The following is a 24,435-nucleotide window of genomic DNA, read 5'->3' on the forward strand; positions in this document are numbered from 1 at the left end:
GCCTGGCCATGACTGTGGTTTAAAGTTAAAGGGGTAAAGTGAAAATTTTGCTTAGGATTAGCATATCTTTTTACCATTTGAATTTACCATGCAGCCTTTACTTTTCTCTGAAGTTGTTTGATATAGTTATGCTATTGGTTGGATTATAAGTGAAATCAGCAGTACTGAATATAGTGTGGTTAGGAGGATGGACTCTGGAGCCAGAATACCTGGAGATGTATTCTGACTCTGCTACACACACTAGTTACATGTACTTGGACAAATTAAACCACTTCTGACTTTGTTTCCTAATCTATAAAATGTTGACTATGAGGGACATATTAGATAATAAACACAAAACCACTTTTTTGTTTATATTCTTCTATCTGTTGTCAAATTTTCAGTAGCAGAAAAGATGCGAATATTGGGCTTTCTGAAAAAACCTAGCCATCTAAAATATGAGTTAGAAATAATCAGTATGCATGCATGGTTTATTTCCCTTCCAAACAGAATGTGTATTTTCTAGTTCTGGCCCGGGAGCAATGACCAATCTAGTAACAACGAGCACCCCTAGTGACCAGATTGTAGTCTCTGTACTATTTGTGACTAAAAGGGATCAGGGTTCCATATGGATAAGGCTGATTGCAGGTGGGAGCAAGAAATACGCAAGTTGAACCTGGAATATCATGTTATAGCAGAAAGCAAGAGAGCTCTCAAATATCTGGAGTCATGTCGAAAGATGCAGGAGCTGATGTGAAGAGGCCATTTCACTGGCCAAAGATGGGGTGATTTGAGTATCCAAAAGGATTTATACACACAAAATATGTACAAATCTATGAATTGATAATGGCTGCAAGTTTTGGTAGTTGTGTTGTCGTGTTTGCCTTACATAATGATACGGACAGAATTTAAACATTTGGTCATCCTTGGACAGTGCCAGGGCTCTAACTCATTCTGAAAAATTTGAAATAAAGCCAAGAGAGAAACACAGATTTGCATTAAAGCTGGTTCATTTTACAGATGATTTCAAGAAGCAGGAGTGAGCAAATGGGGAGTGTGAAATGCAAATTAGGAAAAGCCAACGAAAGCTACTTTATTGAGTTTGTCATAGGGAAAATGGGACCTTAGAGGATTGTACAGAATGCCTTCCAGATTTATCCATCTGAAAGACTGGGGCATTTACAATGCTTTGGAGAAAGGCCCAAGGTAAAAAAGCAGAGCTGTGTAAGGTATGTGTGCTTAGGGATGGAAGGAGGTGGGACAACTCCAGTGTATATGGTATTGTCCACTATAGCTGTAGATTAACTCAGCCATGAGTGAGATAATCTGATAAAGGACCACAAAACCATTTGCTGCAGAAGGGAAAGAATCAAGTATTTATGTTGCCTTTACTGTACTCACTATGCTTCAGAGTGTCCAAATATTTGATGAGGGAGGGACATTTATTCTTTATAGAAGAACTCCAGCTAAAAAACACAGAAGGCATGCTAGAATGATAAAACCATGGTTTTCAACCTTGAAAAAAGTGAAATAATGGATTTAGGGTAATGATCACTAGTAGTTGCCAAGATCATTGAAAGATAACTAGAGATAACATCTCCTGTGGAAGTACAAAACATGCTTCTGAGGAACATTACTGTCTCTTCCAAACAAGCAACAACATCAAAAACCAAACAACTTTTAGATCTATCTATCACTTTATAGGGGACAGAGGAACATTATAAACACTACCACAGGTGTGTCATTAGCAAAATCCAGGCAGTGAGAAGCTACAGGACAAATGACAGGGGTTTTAGGTTTTTGGTGTTTTCCCAAGTAAGTTGCAAGGAAAAACAAAGGAAAACACTTAGATTATAAAACTAGAGTCATACTCAACCAAATGCAATGTATGGATCTGATTTGGATACTGATTTGAACAAACAAGTTAAAAAGTTTTTTTAATCAGGAAAATTGTAGTAATGACTAGGTATTTTCATTTTTCGGACTGCTAACAGTATTTTGTCTACTTGTTTAAAAAGTCAGTTTTAACAGATATATTTATAAATAAAGTACGAGAATAAAAGTTGGGGTGATAATTACATTCTGGGAGGGGGAGAAGAATGCAGGTAGCTTCAGTAACCTTGTTCTAATTATTTGGGGTGGGTTCATAGATGTTTTATGATGTGTATATAAAAATATCACACTGTATATCAAATTGAATAAAATAAAACATTACTGAAGTGACACAGTGGGTAAATCCAGAATGAGTTGTGGCTGAGCGAGGTGGCTCATGCCTGTAATCCTAACACTCTGGGAGGCTGAGGCATGAGGATTGCTCAAGGTCAGGAGTTCAAAACCAGCCTTGAGCAAGAGTGAGACCCTGTCTCTGCTATAAATAGAAAGAAATTAATTGGCCAACTAACATATATATATGTATAGAAAAAATTAGTCAGGCATGGTGGTACATGCCTGTAGTCCCAACTACTCACGAGGGTGAGTTAGTGGGATTACTTGAGCCCAGGAGTTGGAGGTTGCTGTGAGCTAGGCTGACGCCACGGCACTCTAGTCCAGGCAACAGAGTGAGACTCTGTCTCAAAAAACAAAAAACCAAAAAAAAACCCCAGCAAGTATGTTGAAATAAAAAAGGTCTTTATTTTTCATAGTAGTTTCCTGATGTACTTCAGCATGACATACTATGTAAGTGGGACTTGTTGGTAAAGTTGTGGGCATAGAATAAACAGGTTCAGATGATCAAATTTGATAACCGAAGCTGGTGATGGGTTTATGGAGACTCATTAGCATTTCTAGTTTGGTGTTTTTGAAAAGTTCTATAAAATCAACTTAAACAGTTCCATTGATTACTAAAGATCTTGAAGATTTCCTTCAGAGTCAACATGAATTCTCTGTTGGTGCTTTATTCTGTAATTAAACCTGCTTTTAATAAACATTATTGAATTTTCCTGGTAACTAATGTTTCAAGCACAGTAGGCATTTAAAAAAAAAGGGTTTTTTTATCTGTTAGCCTGAGTACTTTACCCCATTTTTCCTTCTTACATTGTAAATGATTAATTTCTTAATAGATTGTTTTGAAGTGTTTTTCTTTTTTTTCAATAATGAGAGTGCTTAAATATTTCAGTTTTGTGGGGTTTTTTTGTTTGTTTGTTTTTCTTCTGGAACCTAAGTGTGGCATTGTTTTTCTTATTCCTTTATAAACTGTAAGAAAATCATTGGAAATGTTAGTTTCTGGATGGTGGTTCTGTGAGTCTTGTGTTTTTCTTCCCCTTCTATATATTATAAAAAGTCTTAATTATCAATTGAAGGTTTATCAGGTGCCTAGCAGGGTTCCAGGCTCTGAATGCAACAGTGAACAAAAAGGATAACCTAATTAGTCCCTGTTGTTAAGGAGTGTGCATCCTATTGTATTTATGTGTGTTTTAGGAGGTGAAACACTAGTATTTTTGCTGATACTTAAATTGAACTTTAATACTTTGGCAATCAATATGATAGATCAGTCTTTTGAAATATCTATTTTCTTGACTTTTAGGCATTCAGCATCAAATCTAAATATAACCTAATTTTCAGAGCTCAGATGGGAGAGGATCAAAGAAGCAGGTGATAGTGTTTTAATCGTGTACAGCCAACTTAAGATGTACAGCGAGTGGGGTGGATTTTTTAAAGTTCTTTCCATGTCAGAAGTTTGTGTTTCTGTGCTGGATGATTACAATTCATGCCTTTAGTTGGTCCCTTTTCATGTTGAGCCTTTTGACTTTTACTGATAAGAGTGGAGCACATGGTTAGGAGCTGGAGGAAAACTGTACAGAGTTTAAGATTAGTTACTGAGTAAATGGGAAAGGACAGTTCTAGATGTCAGAACACTAACTGTATGAAAATAATTCTGATGTTTCTCTAAAATGAAACAAGAGAATCAGGTGATGGAAACTAGAGAAACCCCCATTTAAGGGAAATAATTATTCTAGAGTAATTTCCAACAAGTAAGTGGGTGTTAAATGTACGTTTTAAAGAGTGGCTAGAAAGTCCTTGGGAAAACGTGGCTAATGGGTTACTGTTAATGTATATAAGATAGTGTCCTATTTAAAGAATTTCTTGGGAGTCCTGTGAAGTGGTTGTTTATGTAATGTGAATAATCACCTGCTAATTAAGCTGAACTTTGTACATTTAAATGTGTACTTTCGGGAAGAATTTTTGGTAACATATATACACCCAAAGGAATGAATCCAGCGGGGATGAATACTTGGTTTCTTTCTTTTTTTTTTTTTTTTGAATACTTGGTTTCTTAACACTGTGCTGCTAATCCTTACTGTGTCAGATACTTGATTAAAACCGATTAGTACTTGCATATATGTAGCAAATCTTACCTCCTTGGTTACCCAGGGTAAATATTTATACAGTGTTAGCAACTTTGCTTTTAGCTGGAGCAATATATAGCAGATGTGAAATCTACAAATTAAAAGTCTTTATTAGTATATATTTTAAAGCCTTTTATAGAAAATATAAAAGTAATACAAAAGCAGAGAGGCAGTACCTGTCCTGAGGTTTTAACAGTGATTAGCACATCAGTTATGTCTTTTGTTTGTTTTTTAAAAATTTATTTCAGAATATTACAAGGGTACAAATTATTTGGTTACATAAATTGCTTTTGTACCATGTCCATCTCCCAGACAGTGTGCATTGTACCCGTTAGGTGTGAAATCCCTTCCTCCTGCCTCCCACTTGCTTGATTTCCGATGGATGTTATTTCCATATGTGCACATAGGTGTTGATAAATGAGTTATTTTGAAACAAATCCCAAACTTGTATTTTGTCTGTAAATTTAAACTAGGTGTTGTTTGGATTTTTTTTCCTTAAATTAACATTCTTTGTCTGGTGTATTTTCTTTCCCCTGATAGTTATGCTTTGTTTTAGTGTCATTAAAAATGATGTAAAAGTGCTTCTCTCTTGTCTCCTCCGTTTTACGATTGCAGATGGGATAAACCTGAATTTGGTTAATCTAGTTTTTGTTTGGAGTTCTTAAAGGGATTGGCAGCAAGGGTAGCATTTGTTCTCATGCTTTTGGGGAAAGGGATGAGGCAAAGAACTAGGCTATGAATCTAGACTAATATTTTGCTATGGGTCTTCAAAACCTTCAATTATTTGACCTGGAAAGGGAAGTTTACTGTAGTTCTAATTTTATGGGTTTTTTTCCCCTTCCTTTTAAATTTTTTTTTCTTTCTGTAGTCCTAATTTAGAAGATGTCAGCTCAGTAGCTAGTTATTTTTGTTTTAGTTTTGTTTTTAATAGCTAGTTGACTATACATTCTTTTGCATTCTAAAGATGTGATTGGCATGTGGCATCTATTATAATCTCAATTAATATACAGTTGTGTTATTTCTACTACTCCTTGCCTTTATGTCACATATACACATGTTGGGAGGGGCTGGGGGGCATTTGAACTAAGGTGGGAATTCTTTACAATTTCTATGCCATGGACTCCTTTGGCAGTCTGAAACCTATGGATCTCTTATGTTTCAGGATGTTTAAAAATGCATAAAATACATAAAATTATAAAGGAAACCAATTATTTTGAAATGCAGTTAGCAAAATGTTAAAACTCATATGTGCTTCTTAACATAATAAGTAACAAGTTCTAGCAACACATCTAAATTTCACAGTAATGAGTGCAAGATGATATTTAAAGATCTGCAACAACCTAATGTGGTATGAAAATATCTGATTTATATTGATGTCAAAATTGCAAGTACTATGATTCTGTGGTTTAGTGCCAACATTCATAATTGAAGGAAGTGTTAAATTTTACTTAAGGGATACTGAAGATAAATACATGATTCCCCTTGTGGGTCTCCCCCTACCCCCAAATTGTGAGTTCCCTGAATTTTATTCATGGACTCTTTTGCTGTGATCTCAGAGTAAGAACATCTGAACTAAGGCTTTCTTTGAGGCTAATTGGAGGCTAAAGGATCAGATGAAATATTTTTAAAACATCCCATTCTGCCCGTTTTAGTGGCTTGTAAAAATAAGTCCTAATAAATCCAATAATGTTGGATCTCAATATGCATCTTGTGACTTTCTTTGTTTTTCTTCTTAAGTTATATTTATTATATATTGGTTTATTAGCTAATATAAAATTAATTATTTTAAATAGTTTCTAAACTTCCTTGTTGGTTATTAATGTCTTTTGCTTTTATAATTTTTTCTTTTAAAAAACATTTTAATTCTTCTGCAGGATTCGGAAACTTCAGATACGAAATATCCCGCCTCACTTACAGTGGGAGGTAAGAATTTCTATATTTAAAATTAAGATCTAAGTATCTATGCCTGTTGTTGTTAGTTTTTCCAAAGCCTTTTCTTCTTACCTCAACTCTTCGGTATGCTGAACACAGAACACAAAATTCTTCTCTTATAACTTGTGTCTCATTGTGGGTTTTTCTTCGTAAGGGAACAGCTTATCTTTTAAGTCTGTTCTTTGAGATTAAAAAGAATTGAAATATATTCTTGGGTAATCTTCCTCATTCAGTCCATCAAGATAGTATTTTGTTAATTTGAGTTCTTTCTGATGAGTTTGCCTTTCTTTTTTTTTTTTTTTTGAGACAGAGTCTCACTCCATTGTCCAGGCTAGGGTGCTGTGGCATCAGCCTAGCTCACAGCAACCTCAAGCTCCTGGGCTCAAGCGATCCTCCTGCCCCAGCCTCCCAGAGTGCTAGGATTACAGGCGTGAGCCACCTTGCCCAACAGATGCTCATCTTATTTAAATATACAAATATATATATACAAATGTACACATATAAATATTTTAATATACAAAGCTCCCACTTTGGCAAATTTTTTAAAAGATAAATACCTGCTACTTATGCTTTATTTTAAAATATTCTTCTTCCTTTTGCTCAGATGGTCACTGTAGTGATTGTGTATAAATACCAACCATTTAGAACAATTGAATAGCCTGTGTCAGCAATTTCTAAAGCATAATGTCAAGGTGAGAATTTAAGACACCAGTACTTGAAGAGATAAAAGAAAAACGTCTGACTTTTCCAGACAATGGAACCTCGAAGTTTTTTCTTTCTTTCCTTCCTTCATCTCTCCTTTTCCTTTTCCTTTTTTAGTTTTTTGAGACAGAGTCTCACTCACTCTGTTATCTTGAGTAGGGTGCCCTGGCATCAGCCTAGCTAACAGCAACCTCAGACTCCTGGGCTCAAGTGATCATCCTGCCTCAGCCTCCCGAGTAGCTAGGACTGGAGATGCACACCACCATGACCAGCTAATTTTTCTATCTTTAATAGACATGGGGGGTGTGGAGGCGGTGGGTCTCGCTGTTGCTTAGCCTGGTCTCAAACTCCTGACCTCAAGTGATCCTCCTGCCTCAGCCTCCCAGAGTGCTAGGATTGCAGGGTCAGCCACCTCACCTCGCCAATAATAGAGGTTTGACTGGATTCAGTCTCAATCTAACTTTGAGTTTACAAGAAATACAGAAAATAGAGGGACAAATTAAATGATGCCATGAAGACCACATATAGGACATTTCATAGGACAAATAGTAATACTGTGTCGCTAAACAAGCAGTGGCATGAAAAAAGGAAGGGGACTGTTATAAAATTATAAAATAAGAGTTATGTTTGCTTTCTTGTTATCCTCATATGCCTATAGTAGGTTATTTGTTGATAGGGTGAATGGCCCTTTGAAACAGCATGGGGTATCTAGAAAAGCCTTACAAGTGTTTTGTTTTGTGTGTTTTTTTTTTTTTTTTTTGCAGGAAATATGGTAGCCTTTGGGGTCAGACTTGAGATTGTATTCTAGCTGTACTACTTTCTAGTTGCGTGATCTGGTTATGTGATCTCTGAGTTGGTTTCTTGATTTCCTTGAGATATTCATTTTCCTAGTTTCTAACATTGGGATGATGAGAGTGGCCATCTCATTGGGTTGCTTTGAGCACCAAGTGAGATTATGCACGCCGGAGCCCTAAAATGTGTGTTGTACATGTAAATGCACAGTGCGCTGTAGCAGTGGTATGAACAACAAGAAATTCACCACCTTTCAACCTTACGTTTTTGTGCTTGTCTCAGTCCAATCCAGCCAGGAGCCCAGAAAACACACTAGATATTTTATTGGGGGAATCACGCGGGTGCTGCAGGACACAAGAGCAAAAAGAGAATCCAGCCTAGTGACCATAGTGAGAAGCTACCGCCCCAGGGCAGGGAGGTCAAAGGGAGGAAGTGGAGGTTATCCGATCCTAGAAACTTCAGGAGGAGCCCTGAGTAGCTGAGACTCAGATTTCTGAGCAATGGGAGCTCCTTGGCTGTGGTTGGCCCCTGGGATGGGGAGAGAAGGGAGCTTATGAGTCATCTTCTGGGAGTGTCCAGAGCAGCCAGAGGCTGAAACCAAGCGCTGATGTCGTGATGTGGGTAGGAGCAGCTGACAAACAGAGGACCGTGTCCTGTCTCCCCCAGTCCTGCCTTCAGTGCCTTATATTGGCAGAAATTAACAGGGAACAGCTGGCAACAGAGCGATGAGAGTACCCGGACTCCTAGCCTCAGCACCACAAAGCCGAAAAGGCATTTGGAACTGAGCGCTTAATAACCAGCCAAAGTTCTAGAAATGAAAAAAAAAACCCCTCTGCTGTTCTGCCAGTCATCTTGTAAGCTATTTTCTGTGAGGTCACTGAAGAGGTAACAGTATTTGGGACCATGGTAGAATGACATGTGGCATTTCGTAAGGTCTGTAAGTGGATTGTTACCTTTATATTACTGTTATATCCTCATACTTTATTTTTATACCACAGTACACTACTGAATAATTAGAAGGGGATTTCTCTCAAGTTCTCTTGGTGGCATATCTTGCATGCTGTGTGTCAGGCAGGGGTTAAATGGTTTCTAAGCATTTAATTTTGTATGATGATTAAAAGCACTTATGGGCACTGAATTCTGCTGAATGTGTATGGCAAATGAATATAGGGGGAAACTCATCTTTTGGAGGACTCTGCTAGAGAAATAGGTTTGTTTTCCACCAAATACATGGAATGTAGAGAGGAAACGGGAGAAAAGAGTTTCTCCTCTACCCTTTACTGTTTTGCCTGAGGCACTTGGAGAGCAGGTTTGGTGCAACCAGAACTGGAGGGGCTCCTCTGGAATAGTCCTGCTGCCCGAACGATCTGGACCCCCGATCTGGACCCCCATAGATGCTCCGATGGAGGGTTCCATGCGCGATCAGGATTTGAGAGCTCCTCCTTGGGTGAATAAGGATAGGGCTTTGGAATAAAGCCCTAGCAGAACACTTGGCTTTAACATCTTTGATCCTTTTCTTTTGCTTTCTTCAATTTCTCACATGGGCCCCGTTCTCTAAATTTAAGGAATGTCTTTCTTTTCTTTTTTTTTTAATTTCAGCATATTATGGCGGTACAAATGTTAAGGTTACGTGTATTGCCCATGCTCCCCACCCCCAGGAATGTCTTTCTGTATGTAAAAAATAACTAGCCGGGGTCTTAGGAACGGACTTCTCAAAGCGTTTTTCTGTAATCTTACTGTCTCACTGCTACTCTCCCATCAGTAGAATCAAAATTCCTAATAAGTACTCAAATATCAAAAGGGGTATCTTCCTTGAAGTGGAGCATGAGGTCCATCAGTTATATAAACGAAGCGGTCATAAAGAGCAAGTTAGGTTCTCATTTTGGGGTCTGGTGAGGAAAGTAGAGTGCTCTTTCTGGAGTTTACTCTCTGGGAAAAGGTCTGAGTTACATCATCTGCATCATAAGGTTCTCCGTGCTGACAGGGCCCCGACATCGACCATAACTGAATTACTATGTTCTCTGAGTCAAAGATTTGAATATGTGGTCTGACAGGTCCTTATGGGGAATGCATACTTTAAATTCACAGTCCTGCTAGAAAATCCAGAACTTCTCTTGGCTTTGCTTTAACACTTGGATATCTGATTTTTCCTGGAGCTAATTGAGCTGGGAAGATGACTGTCACTAAGTGAGGCTCTGGCAGAAGAAGGGAAACCAAAGGAGTCCTTACTTAAATTTAAGGCCAGCTGCAGTGGCATGTGCCTGTAGTCCCAGCTATTCTGGAGGCCACAACGGGGAGACTGCTTGAGCCCAGGGCTTCGTGACCAGTGTGGGCAATGTAGCAAGACCCCATTTCTTAAAAAGGTGGGGGGGAGGGAAGGAATAAGGACATAAGTGAAAGGTAGTGATACCATGTTATGTAGTCTAGGGGAAAAATAAAATGACACCATGGTTAATACAAAATATTAATAGCTCAGAGACCCTGCCGTAAGCCTTGGATGGATGTGTGCTAAGAATTCGAAAACTGTCTTGAGGATTAGGGCAGATGGGATGACTTTTACAGGTGAAGAGACTAGGCAGGGGCCATGGAGTGTATTAGGTGAAGACCCTGCTAGATGCTGACATCCTTAAGGACAGGAACTGTCATTTTTCTTCTGTCCAAGTGCTGACTGTTTTTTGGCGCTGTGGCAGTCAGCTGCTATTTGGTCCTTAATGGATGCAGGAATTAAGCTGAATAGAAATGGAGGGAGAAGCATTTTAAGTATTGACATTCTTGACATTGTAAAGCTAACAATATGAGGTACTTTAAATCACACAGAAGACATCTGTAGGAACAGTGGAGTTGACATAGTGAACGGAGCATGAAGAAGTAATGGGAGTCACTGAAGGTAAATACTAGAAATCACTCGTGTAAAGGTTGCCTTCTGCAGCAAAGACAGCTTGTAGTTTCAAATATAGTAGTAGTAGATAAACTGGGTACGTGATTTTCTTCTTCACAATGGCCTGACTTTGAGCACTTGGCCAATAAATAGCCGACACTAAGCACTTACGTATTGGATGCTGAGTTAATTTATTTTATTTATTTATTTATTTTGAGACAGGTTCTTGTTCTGTTGCCCAGGCTGGAGTGCAATGGCAAGATCATAGCTTGTTGTATGATTTGACTTTCCAAGAGTACCTAAAACTATGAGTGTGCACCACCATGCCCGTCTAATCTTTCATAAAATTTATTTTATAGAGACAGGATCTCGCTATATTTAATTGCCCAGGCTAGTCTCAAACTCTTGGCCTTGGCCTCCCAAAGTGGTGGGATTACAGGTATGAGCCACTGCGCCCGGCCTAACCCATTTTAATTTTCACAACAGTCCCATGCCTCCACTTTACAGATAAGACAGCTAGAGTGCAGAAGGGTAAAGTAACTTGTCCAGGGTCACGCAGCTGAAAAGTGTTAGTTTTTGCTCTTAATCAGGTGTTTTTTTTTTTTTTTTTCCCTTCATTTTTGAGGCTGAGTCTCACTGTGTTGCCCTGGCTACAGTCTTAATCAGGTTATTGTAACAAAATTTTCCCCACCAGGTAAATTTATATTTCTTGTAGTTATTTATTTGGTTTCAACATGCCCCTGAAAGTTGACAGTCAACCAAATAGAAACTGGATCCTCCTTAGGTCTGGGAGAAGAAATATGTGGTTATGAGTGGTGAATGAGCTTAGTGGATTCATTGGGGAAGTTACTGGTAAACTCTTTAAAGAACTGTGGACAATAGAGTTTTTCATGCATGGCTGCTCTGGGGTGGGTCACACTCTGTCATGATAAAATAACCTGGCATTTGTGTGCAGGGGAATGCCAGAGTTTCCCTATGACTGGTATACGAGTGGTATATAAGGCAAGTATTTCTGGTCCCACCCTGCTAACCTCATGTTTGCTGTACCCTGCCCTATGATGCTTGGACTTTTGTCCTGTGCTTCCATAGTTTATAATATATGTATAAAATCATCTTTTTTTTTTTTTTTTTGAGACAGAGTCTCGCTTGTTGCCCAGGCTAGAGTGAGTGCCATGGCGTTAGCCTAGCTCACAGCAACCTCAAACTCCTGGTCTCAAGCAATCCTCCTGCCTCAGCCTCCCGAGTAGCTGGGACTAGAGGCATGCGCCACCATGCCCGGCTAATTTTTTCTCTTTATATATTAGTTGGCCAATTAATTTCTTTCTATTTATAGGAGAGACAGACGGGGTCTCGCTCTTGCTCAGGCTGGTTTCGAACTCCTGACCTCGAGCAATCCGCCCGCCTCGGCCTCCCAGAGTGCTAGGATTACAGGCGTGAGCCACCGCGCCCGGCTATAAAATCATCTTTAAAGGTCTTTATACTTTTTCATTAAATCTTTTTTTACGAAAAATGTGAAACATAAAAATAGAAAAGCTAATATAATGAAACCCAGTTTCCGGTCAGGCACTCTCATTTTATTGGTACCTCCCCCCCCCCCTCCGGCCCCCCCGTTCTGGGTTATTTTGAAGCAAATCCTAGGTATTATATATCACTTCATCAGTGAATACTTCAGTCAGTCTCTCTATAAGACAACGTCGCTATGTGAGCTTGCTAGGCCTGCCATAACAAAACACGATAAGCCGGGTGGCTTAAACAACGTGGTTCTGGAGGCTAGAAGTCCAAGGTGCCTAGATGTCGGCAGGTTTAGTTCCTTCAGAGGGCTGAGGGAAGTATTTGTGTGAAGCCTCTCTCCTAGTTTCTGGTAGTTCTTTGGCAGCGTAACTGCAATCTTCACGTGGCATCCTGTCAGTGCTGTGTGTCCGCATACAGGGCACCAGCTATGTTGGACTAGGGCTCCCTGATGACCTCGTCGTTGTAACTTACTTGCTTCCGTAAAGACACTGTCTCCAAATGAGGTCACGTTCGGATGTACTGAGAATTAACACTTCATCAAATGAATTTGGGGGAAGGGCATGATTCAACCTATACGACTCTTTAAAAAGTTCACAAATTAATAGTAACTCTGAAATATCAAATCTAGTCAGCAGTCCTGCTTCCTGGATTATCTCAGTTTTTACAAGATGTTGATTTGAGTCGGGACCCAAACAAGATCATCCTGGTCAGTCTGTTTCAAGTCTTAGAATCAGTAGGTCCCCTTTCTTTTCCTCCTCCCTCCTTTCCTTCTGCACATATTTATTGAAGTTGGTTTATTTGTTCTGTATAATGTTCCACATTCTTATTTTGCTGAACTATATCCTCATGCAGTCATTAAACATGTTCCTCTTACCCTTGTGGGACTTGGATTAGACTCAAGCTCACTTTTGTTTGTTTGGACAAGACAAAGTAACAGGTGGTTGTGTGTTCTTCCATCAGGCGTGTAATGTCTCTCTGTCTCTGTGATGTGAAATGCCACTGTTATTGCTTTGGTTCATAATTGTTTGCAGAATAGTAATATACTAGTTCTCCCATTTCTTTTTCTTTTTTTTTTTTTTTTTGAGTCAATCTCGCTTTGTCACGTGGGCTAGAGTGCTGCAGTATCAGCTTAGTTCACAGCAACCTCAAGCTCCTGGGCTCAAGCAATCCTCCTGCCTCAGCCTCCCGAGTAGCTGTGACTATAGGCATGCACCACCACGCTTAGCTAATTTTTTCTTTCTTTCTTTTTTTTTTTTAAGTAGAGATGGAGTTTCACTCTTGACCAGGCTGGTCTCAAACTCCTGAGCTCAAGCAATCCTCCCACTTTGGCCTCCCCAAGTGTTAGGATTACAGGCGTGAGCCACTGCACTCAGCCCAGGCAGAATTTAACTCTTTGCACTGCTTCAAATTTCAGATTAGCAATTAAGAATAAATGTGAACACATGAATGAAAACCAAGAGACACTAATTACTTGGGGGTGGGAAATAAGGTGATAGTTATCCAAACTTTAATACTCCCTGGCCAAACAAGCAGAGAGACAAAGCAACTTTTAAAAAGCCTATTTCACATGCACCTGTAGTCCCAACTACTCGGAAGGCTGAGGCTAGAAGATCACCTGAGCCCAGGAATTTGAGGCTGTAGTGTGCTGGATCACATCATTTATGTTCTGAACTCCCAGGACCCCTCAAAACACCCACCTATATCCTTGGTGTTTTCTGTGGCCAAATAATACCCTAATTGTGAGGTAAGAGTTTTGTCTGCTAGAATGAGAATCTGAGGAGAGGGAAACTGTCTTGTTGAGTGGGGTATCCTCAGTGCCTGGCATCAGTTGACAGCATTTTTGAAAAAATAAATGGTAGGATAAGAAGTTGAATTATAACCCTATATTTTATTCTAGAAGGGCCATCAGGAATTTGGAAATTTATAAATTTCCACATTTATAAATCATTTATAAACCAAGTAGATTACTAAGTAGCATGAATTGAAAAAGGAGACAAAAATGGGATGAGTCTGAAGTTAGGAATAAGGTTAAGTCATACCCTAGTACCCCTCACAGTATGGTGGACCCCTCCCCTGGCCTCATATTCTTTTCCTCCAGTTTTGATTTTTAATTTCTTTTGTTTTTGAAAACACAGAAGCATATTTAAACAAAATTCCTAATCCCACATTTAAGTTTTCACTTTTTTTAAAGCTAGTTAAGCAGTGAGCACTTGAACTGAATAAAAATGTGAATTTGGCTCGAACTAATGCCTCAGAATAAACAATAGTGAATCAAACTAAGTAGATATAAATCTTAACTCAAGATGGGGTTTGAGAATTAGCTTATAGTTTGTGTGATATCTGTGTGCCTACCTTTTTTCTCTTTTACAGTGAGCAATATATTACAATTGGGGGAAATAAGTTGATTATTTCTAAATGTTGAAAAAATTGAGAGCAGCCAATCTATTGATATAAACCATTTAAGAACACATATGACAGGCCTGGCACGGTGGCTCACACCTGTAATCCTAGCACTCTGGGAGGCCAAGGTGGGCGGATTGCTCGAGGTCAGGAGTTCAAAACCAGCCTGAGCAAGAGCTGGACCCCGTCTCTACTATAAATAAAAATAAATTAATTGGCCAACTAAAAATATATAGAAAAAATTAGCCGGGCATGGTAGTGCATGCCTGTAGTCTCAGCTACTCAGGAGGCTGAGGCAGCAGGATTGCTTGAGCCCAGGAGTTTGAGGTTGCTGTGAGCTAGGCTGATGCCAGGGCACTCACTCTAGCCTGGGTAACAAAGCAAGACACTTTCTCAAAAACAACAACAACAAAAGCATGACAAAGGACAAGCCCAGAAGGGCAAAAGTCAAAACACTAACAGTAGTGTGGTGAGTTTGTAGGTAATTTGTATTTTTGTACCTTATTCCAAGGATCTTATGTTTTCACCTTGAGACCCTTTTCTGTCTGTAGGAGATTTAACTTAAATACGTTCATTAGAAGGTCAAATTCACTATATTTTAAGGATGAATGTGGCACTCATTTGATAGTGATCCAAAATACAGATAAGTTACTGCATTGTAGAAGAAAATGGAGGGGAAGTAGGCCTGATTTATTAATAAAAACAATCAAACAAAAAAACAGCCCTGCTCGGGATTGGTGCTCAGAACAAGCTTACATTACTCTGTTTGGTACAAATACACCGCTAGACAGGAAATCTTTCTCACCTTCGTTCAAAATAAATGACTTTTGAAATCCATTGAAGATGGCACACCAGTCAGATAAACCAGAGGCTCCTGGGTGGGTCCTCCTGGAAAGAAGCCTTTGGGATACAGACAGAGACCTGGGGCAGGGGTTGGGGAAGATGTTAGTCTCGCCGGCTCTCTTTATAACTATCTCGTTTTTGGTGTCTTCCTGACCACTAATGTGTTATGATAAAGTATGGAACTAAATCCGTTTGAAATTAACATACATGAAAAGTGACCCCTTTTCTAGGTATACCATTTCAACATATTTGTGCAACATCATCAATCACAGTCAGAATATCACATCATCAATCACAGTCATCACACCAAGAAAGCCCCTAGTTCCCCCCATTATATTCTTTTCTAGTCAGATTCTCCCCCTACTGCCACCCCACATTCCTAATTCCTGGCAACCTCTGATCTTTTGTGTCATGTGGTAAGTTTATGTTTAACTTCTTAGGGAACTGACAAACTGATCTCCAAAGCAGCTGTACCATTTTTGTATTCCCACCAGCAGTTTATGGGTAATCCAGTTGGTTGGCATGCTCACCAGCCCATTGGTATTGTGTGTGTGTGTGTGTGTGTGTGTGTTATTTACTGATTGATGGATTGATTTTTTAAAATTTTTTGAGACATAGTCTTACTGTGTTACTCTTGCTGCTCTAAAGCAATCCTCTCCGGTAGCTGGGATTACAGACAGGAGCCATCATGCCCAGCTGTTGGTATTTTTTATTTTAGCTGCTCTAGTAAGTGTACAGTGGTATGTCATTGTAATTTTATTTGCATTTCCCTAGTGGCTAGTGATCTTGAGCATCTTCTCATGCACCTAATTACCTTTTGTATATCCTCTTTGAAGTGTCCGAGTCTTTTGCTATTTAATTGGGTTGTTTTGTATCATTTGGAGAGTTCTTCATATATTCTGGATACAAGTCCTTTGTCAAATATATGGTTTGCAAATATTTTCTTTAGTATGGGTAGCTTGTCTGTTCTTTCCACATTATCTTTATCACAACAAAAGTTTTGTTTTAAATAGGATCTTGCTCCATTTCCCAGGGTAGAGTGCAGTGGCATTATCATAGCTCACTGCAACCTCAAATTCCTGGACTCAAGTGATCCTCTTGCCTCAGTCTCCTGAGTAGTTGGGACTACAGATGTGTGCCACCACACCTGGCTAATTTTTCTGTTTTTTGTAGAGATAGGGGTCTCATATGTTGATCCGGCTGCTCTCTAACTCCTGGCCTCTAGCTGTCCTCCCACCATGGCCTCCCAAAGTGCTGTGATCACAGGTGTGAGTCACTGTACTGGCCCGACAACAAAAGTTTTAAATTTTAATGAAGTCCGATTTATGTACTTCTACCAATCCCATTTTATGGTGTCCTGTCTTATAAATCTTTGCCTTAATACAGATTATGAAGGTTTTCTATTTTCTTAGGCCTATGATGCATTTTGAGGTTTTTTTTTTTTTTTTTTTTTTTGAGACAGAGTCTCTGTTTGTTGCCCAGGCTAGAGTGAATGCTGTGGCGTCAGCCTAGCTCACAGCATCCTCAAACACCTGGCCCAAGCAATCCTACTGCCTCAGCCTCCCAAGTAGCTGGGACTACAGGCACGTGCCACCATGCCGGCTAATTTTTTTCTATATATATGTTAGTTGGCCAATTAATTTCTTTCTATTGATAGCAGAGATGGGATCTCGCTCTTGCTCAAGCTGGTTTCGAACTCCTGACCTTGAGCAATCTGCCCGCCTCGGCCTCCCAGAGTGTTAGGATTACAGGCGTGCACCACCGCACCTGGCCTTGAGTTAATTTTTATGCAATATATGAGTCATAGTCCTAGGTTTTATTTTTTGCATCTAGATGTCCCATTATTCCAACACCATATATTGACAGAACTATTCTTTCTCCATTGAATTACATTTGTATAATACTTCTGTCACAAATCTATTGACCATTTTTGTGTCGATCTATTTCTGGACTTTATTTTGTCCCATTGATTTATAGACCTATCCGTTTGCTGCTATACTTTCTTGGTTACTGTGGCTTTATATTGTAAGTCTTAAAATTGGGTAGTGTTATTCTCCCAACTTTATTCTTCTTTCTCAAAATTGTTATGGCTATTGTATTTACTTTGCTTTTCCATATATATTTTAGAACCACCAAGTCTATACAGAAAAATTCTGTAGAGATTTTGATTGCAATTGCATTAAATTTTTATAAACCTTTTTTGACTGGGTTATTTCACTTAGCATAATGTTTTGAAGGGTCAGCCATGTTGTAGCATTTGTCAAAATTTCCTCTTTAAGGCTAAATAGTATTCTTTTGTATATGTGTGTATTCCACATTTTATTTATTCATTCATCTGTCCGTGAACATGTGAGTTTCCACCTTTGGGCTACTGTCAGTAATGCTGATGTGAACATAGGTGAACAAATATCTCTTTGAGACTCTGTTTTTGATTCTTTGGGGTATATATTCTTTTGCTAGATGTTATAGCAAATCTATTTTATTTTCTTTAGGAACTGCCATGCTTTTTGCATAGCAGCTGCACCATTTTACGTTCCTACAAACAGTGTACAAATGTTCTAATTTCTCCATATCATATTCAGTACTTGTAATTTTTGTTTTTCTTTCCTCCTTTCTTTCCCTTCTTTCCCTTCCTTCCCCCTTCCTCCTTCCCTTCCCCCTTCCCCTCCCCTTTCCCCTTCCCCTCCCCTTTCCCCTTCCCCTCCTCCTTCCCCTCCCCCTTCCCTTGTTTCTTTTCTTCCCTTCCCTTGTTTCTTTTCTTCCCTTCCCTTCTTTCTTTTCTTTCCTTCATTAATTGGAGACAGGGTCTCGCTCTGTTGCCCTGGCTAACCTCAAGCAATCTGCCTGCCCAAGTGGCTGGGACTATAGGCATGTGCCACTACTCCTGCCTGGCTAATTTTTTTCTATCTTTGGTAGAGATGGGGCCTCACTCTTGGTCAGGCTGATCTTAAACTCTTGACCTCAAGGAATCCTCCTGCCTCGATCTCCCAGAGTGCTAAGATTACAGTAATGAGCCACTGCATGCCTTGGCTGTTGTTTATTTATTTATTTTTGGATAGTGACCATCTTAATGGGTGAAGTAACTGTTTTTTTCTAATTTTCCATTTCCAATTGTTTTTAATATTTAGAATTATGTTTTTTTTTTGTATTGACTATGTATCCTTTGTTATTGCTAAACATACTAGTTCTAAAAGTCTGGTGTTTCTTATAATAGATTCCTTGGGGTTTTCTATTTAGATAATCATGTATTGAAAACAGGTATAGTTTCGCTGCTTCCTTTCCAATCTGTATGCCTTTTCTTTTACTGCTGTAATGTACTTCCTAGACCTCCAGTGAGGATCAACATACTTTACTTTTTCTCAGTTTTTGTGAGAAGATATTCAGTCTTTTACCAGTAAGTAAAATGTTAGCTCTGTGGTTTTTGTTGATGCTCTTTATCAGGTTAAAGACATTCCTAGTTTGCTGACAATCTATATGATGAGTGAATGTGGGATTGTTTCTTATGTGATGAGTGGATTTTATAACTGTCTGGATTTTATAACTGAATTAAATGGGAGAAACGAGGCCGGGCGCGGTGGCTCACGCCTGTAATTCTAGCACTCTGGGAGGCCAAGGCGGGTGGATTGCTCGAGGTCAGGAGTTCGAAACCACCCTGAGCAAGAGCGAGACCCTGTCTCTACTATAAATAGGAAGAAATTAATTGGCCAAGTAATACATACAGAAAAAATTAGCCGGGCATGGTGGCGCATGCCTGTAGTCCCAGCTACTCGGGAGGCTGAGGCAGGAGGATTGCTTGAGCCCAGGAGTTTGAGGTTGCTGTGAGCTAGGCTGACGCCATGGCACTCACTCTAGCCTGGGCAACAGAGTGAGACTCTGTCTCAAAAAAAAAAAAAAAAAAAAAATGGGAGAAACGACGTAGAATGTGCCTACTGAATTTTATCTGGATCCAGAACCTGGAACTAAAGTTTAAATTGTTTCTTTGACTATAGTTTGTTCTTCCAAAACTCAAAAGAGGTGAGTTGACTTTTCTATTTCTCAAGAATAGAATAAATACTCATAAGTAATTTGCTTTAAAGTTTAGTTTTTACTTGTGGGTAAACTTTGGTTGAATTAGGGCTGAACAGGACCTTACTGTCTTACAAAATGAAATGTGCATTCAAGCTGTCCATGTGATTCGCCAGAGGTGTGTGTGTGATGCACACCATTTTAAATTTAAGCATATAAAAACCTTCACTTGTTGCTCTTTTCCTATTGCTTCCTGCCTCTGATGTTAATGAACAAAATATACAAGGTTAACAGAGGTTTAGAACAGTAAACCAATTGGAAAAGGCAGGGCACTATTAATCCTGTCTCTAATTTTAGCATCAGCAACCAGAAAGGCAAGGGTTACCTCAATACTAAGGGCATTTTTCCCTTCTTTGTGTTTTTGTTTTGCTGAATGGTCTGCTTTATCTTATCCAAAACACAATCTTCCTATTCTGAGTTCCTTCCCATGTGAGTATGCCAAAGGCTATAATTTACTGTGGTCCTCTAGATGTCTAGTTCAGTATATATTCACGGGTACCTTTTGAGGATTTCTCGGGTTCCTGTTTGGCAGAACAGAGCAGGTGCTCAGTAAGTTAAGTGTTGGTTGAACTGACAGTGTGTGAAGCTTTTAGAACTTGACCATCAACCCAAGCAGATTTTTGTATTCCTCTTGCTAGATTTTTTTTCTTGGTCTAGTGGTGTTTTGTATCCAAAACCCCCACCTTCTCACATGTGTCTAAGTATATACAAACACATTGCAATTGTTTAATGAGCTTACTCTGATGATACTGAATGTGATGTTTTAGAAATCAAGCCTATATTTGATTTGTCCATTTTTCCTTCATTTTTGTGTTTGCTTTTGCATTCATAGCTCGTGTCTCCTTCCTCTTTAGAACTCAGCCTTTGAATTTGAGATTAATAGCACACATGTGGGTTGCAGTGATTATGGGCAGGGCAATATGTGAACCTCTTTAGATGGGTTCTCATTTGATTCTTACAGCCAATCTTTGATACAGGAAGGGAAGGGTGCTGTCCTTACCTTAAAGAAAAGTAACTGAGGAATGCCAAGGTCTTTAAGCTAACATTGGCTGAATGGGATTCAAAGCAGACAACCTGACCCTAAAGCCCCTTTTCTTAGCAACTACTGTGTATAAAATATATGCAGTTCTGTCATCCCCAGTGTGGAAATATGATGACTTCTGATATTTCCTGCAAGTCTGTTTATGACTTTTAACACGAATTTCACCAGTGTGTTTTTATTCAGATCTATAATTTCCTCCTATGTAATGCCTCAATTACAATCCTGAAATGAAATTCATAGAAAATACAACCTACTACATTATAATTAAAAAATCAATATAATGTCCTAGCAATACCAGAAAGGAGACATAAAAAGGAAATCATTTATACAAAATAATATTTCATTACATAAATACTTAGGCATGATCAGAGCTTAAGGCATAATGAAGCAGCCAAGTGCTTGTGCCATATGTAGCATAACCCTCAGTGAACTGATATTGGTGCGGATATAGGAATGATATATGGGCAATTTTTTGTTTTTTTTGTTTTTTTTTGTTTTTTTTTTTTTTTTTTTTTTTGAGACAGAGTCACTTTGTTGCCCAGGCTAGAGTGAGTGCCATGGCGTCAGCCTAGCTCACAGCAACCTCAAACTCCTGGCTCAAGTGATCGATCCTCCTGCCTCAGCCTCCCGAGTAGCTGGGACTACAGGCATGTGCCACCATGCCTGGCTAATTTTTTATATATATTAGTTGGCCAATTAATTTGTTTCTATTTAGAGTAGAGACGGGGTCTCACTCTTGCTCAGGCTGGTTTCCAACTCTTGACCTCGAGCAATCCGCCCACCGCGGCCTCCCAGAGTGCTAGGATTACAGGCGTGAGTCACCGTGCCCGGCCATGGGCAATTTAAAGTTGTGTTGCTGTCAGTTAAGTGATTTTCTATAATGATGATAAACAGGTCAAAATATAATACCTTGATTTACATGGTTGTAGTTTTGGAAGTTACAATACATATGAAAATAGAGCAATAAATATTAGGTTGTAGGTGCCAATAAATGGGCTTCTCCTGTATGTGAATGTCTAGGAACTTTAGAAGCTGTACAGGACATAGGCCCCCTCTTTGTTGTGAGGGACTGTCCTGCATACTTTGGGGGGATATATGACATACCTGGTCTCTGCCTTGAAATGTCAGTGAAGCCCCTTCTCCCAATCCTGAGGGATCCACAGATTTTTCTAAAACCACTCTTTTAGGGGTGATGGTTTCTCCACTGAGAATTACTGTTCTAAATCATTCTTTACTCACCTGTGTTGAAGAACCACATATTTTTAAATTTTGAATGATCATTGACTTTTTTTTTTTTTTTTTTTTTAGATAGAGTCTCACTCTGTTGCCTGGGCTAGAGTGCCGTGGCATCAGCCTAGCTCACTGCAGCCTCAAACTCCTGGGCTCCAGCGATCCTTCTGCCTCAGCCTCCCAAGTAGCTGGGACTACAGGCATGCACCACCATGCCTGGCTAATTTTTTCTATATATTTTTAGTTGTCCAGCTAATTTCTTTCTATTTTTAGTAGAGACGGGGTCTTGCTCAGGCTGGTTTCGAACTCCTGACCTTGAGCGATCTGCCTGCCTCCTCGGCCTCCCAGAGTGCTAGGATTACATGCGTGAGCCACCTCACTTGGCCGATCATTGACTTTTTATAAAAGAAAAATGAAAATAAATTATTAGAAGAATGAAATTTTAAAGACAGCCAAAAGACAAGCTCTGAATTTAGTTTATTTTATTTTTTAGAGACAAGGTCTCACTTGGTTGCCCACACTGGAGTGCAGTGGTGAGAGCATAGCTCACTGTAACCTGGATCTGTAACCTCCTCCCTCCTCGGCCTCTTGAGTAGCTGGCACTACAGGCCCACACCACCACACCTGGCTAATCTTTTAAATTTTTTGTGGCAACAGAGTCTCGTGTTGCCTAGGCTACCTTGAACTCCTGGCCTTGGGATCCTCCTGCTCTAACCTCCCAAAGTGCTGGGATTACAGCCGTGAGCTACCACGTCTAGCCCTCTGATTTTTATATTTAGATTCAGCAGACGTGAAGTCATGTCAGTCTGCTATAAAAATTTGTAGATGCTTAATCTCCACTTCTAAGTTTGTGATACAGTCTCTGATCTTCATCTCACTCTCCTTTCTCTCCCTGCTGTCACCTAAGATGACTGTATGTTTGTTTTTTTTTAAAAATTCTTCCCTTTGGAAGATTTTAGTTCCCCTCTTCCTGGCCAAATGGTCAAACAGCTTATTCCCAGCGTCTCCTTTGTTTTGCAGAAATAATACTTTCTTTAAAAATTACTGTTTAATGATGGAAATGAACTTCCCTGCCTTTGCCATCAGGGATCCCTTTTTATTCATAATAGAAATTTGCAATGTAGTTTAACAGGTACAGCTCAATTTCTTTTTAATTTCTTAAAATCTGCATTTTATTCAGTGACTTTTCAAACCTTAATTTCAAACTTCCTGCTGTATTTTTCATACTGCAAGAGTCTTAGTGCAAAGCCAGAAGGGGCCTGGACCAGCAATGGCAGTCCACGCTGGTGGTGGTGGTGGGCGGGCACCCTCAGGAGGAGCCTGTGGCTGCTGCTCCTATGGGTCAGTCGGAAGGCAAGTACTGCGGGAGGGATCGCGCTGCTCTGCCACAGTGACTGGATCTTAAATGTGGTTGGCGTCCTTTCCCTACCTTTCGGTCGCTCTGTATCAGCTGAACAATTGTGGGTTTTTTATTGAATACCTTCCCTTTGGCCTTACTTGGGAAATTAGGTTTTTTGTTTTTGTTTTTGTTTTTGTTTTTGTTTTTTTTTGAGACAGAGTCTCGCTTTGTTGCCCAGGCTAGAGTGAGTGCCATGGTGTCAGCCTAGCTCACAGCAACCTCAAACTCCTGGGCTCAGGCAATCCTCCTGCCTCAGCCTCCCGAGTAGCTGGGACTACAGGCATGCGCCACAATGCCCGGCTAATTTTTTCTATATATATTAGTTGGCCAATTAATTTGTTTCTATTTATAGTAGAGACGGGGTCTCGCTCTTGCTCAGGGTGGTTTCGAACTCCTGACCTTGAGCAATCCGCCTGCCTTGGCCTCCCAGAGTGCTAGGATTACAGGTGTGAGCCACCATGCCCAGCCAGAAATTAGGGTTTTGATGGCCTCTTGAATGCCTTTGCTCTTCCAGCTGACTCAGTTCACACATACTCGTTATGCTGGGATGTGTACGGTTGGCTTTAGTGTGTGTTTGTGTAGGTATTTACGGGTGGCTTTTGAAGTTCTCATGTGAGCTGGAAATGCTTGGGCCTCTGGGTATTTTTTAATTTTTGATGCATATAATAAATATAGCCAGGTTGAAGGATGTGATTTTTTTTTTTTTTTTGAGACAGAGTCTCGCTTTGTTGCCCAGGCTAGAGTGAGTGCCGTGGCGTCAGCCTAGCTCACAGCAACCTCAAACTCCTGGGCTCGAGTGATCCTTCTGCCTCAGCCTCCCGAGTAGCTGGGACTACAGGCATGCGCCACCATGCCCGGCTAATTTTTTATATATATATCAGTTGGCCAATTAATTTCTTTCTATTTATAGTAGAGACGGGGTCTCGCTCAGGCTGGTTTTGAACTCCTGACCTTGAGCAATCCGCCCGCCTCGGCCTCCCAAGAGCTAGGATTACAGGCATGAGCCACAGCGCCCGGCCCGAAGGATGTGATTTTATTACATGTCTTGCTTTCTGAGGCTGGGTCAGCCTTAGTCAGAATGACCACCTTTTGGTTGTGATGCTGGTGTGGCAGAGATGGTAGGTACTTGAGCTTTGAAGAAGTGCTGTCATTGGCATTGTACTTCTCAAAAATGTATTGTAGACCCTGGCGGAGCAGGACAAAGCCTAAAGTCTAAAACTACCTGCTTAAGATATAGCTCAGACACATTTTGTTTTTCTACTTTTAAAGTTGAGTTGTGTTAGAAACGAGATCAGCATAAGATGGATTTACCTAT

The 24,435-nt window shown here is 39.8% G+C and overlaps 1 protein-coding gene across 1 annotated transcript in view; it reads left to right on the forward strand.

The window, feature by feature from the left end:
• Positions 1 to 24,435, forward strand: part of IGF2BP3 (insulin like growth factor 2 mRNA binding protein 3) — a 131,622-nt gene that overhangs the window by 41,086 nt on the left and 66,101 nt on the right. Inside the window, exon 3 of the mRNA XM_076006374.1 lies at positions 6,200 to 6,248. Coding sequence (XP_075862489.1) covers positions 6,200 to 6,248 — 49 coding nt within the window. The remainder of the gene's footprint in view (positions 1 to 6,199; positions 6,249 to 24,435) is intronic.

The sequence above is a fragment of the Microcebus murinus genome, chromosome 9 (assembly GCF_040939455.1).
Source record: "Microcebus murinus isolate Inina chromosome 9, M.murinus_Inina_mat1.0, whole genome shotgun sequence".
NCBI lineage: Eukaryota > Metazoa > Chordata > Mammalia > Primates > Cheirogaleidae > Microcebus > Microcebus murinus.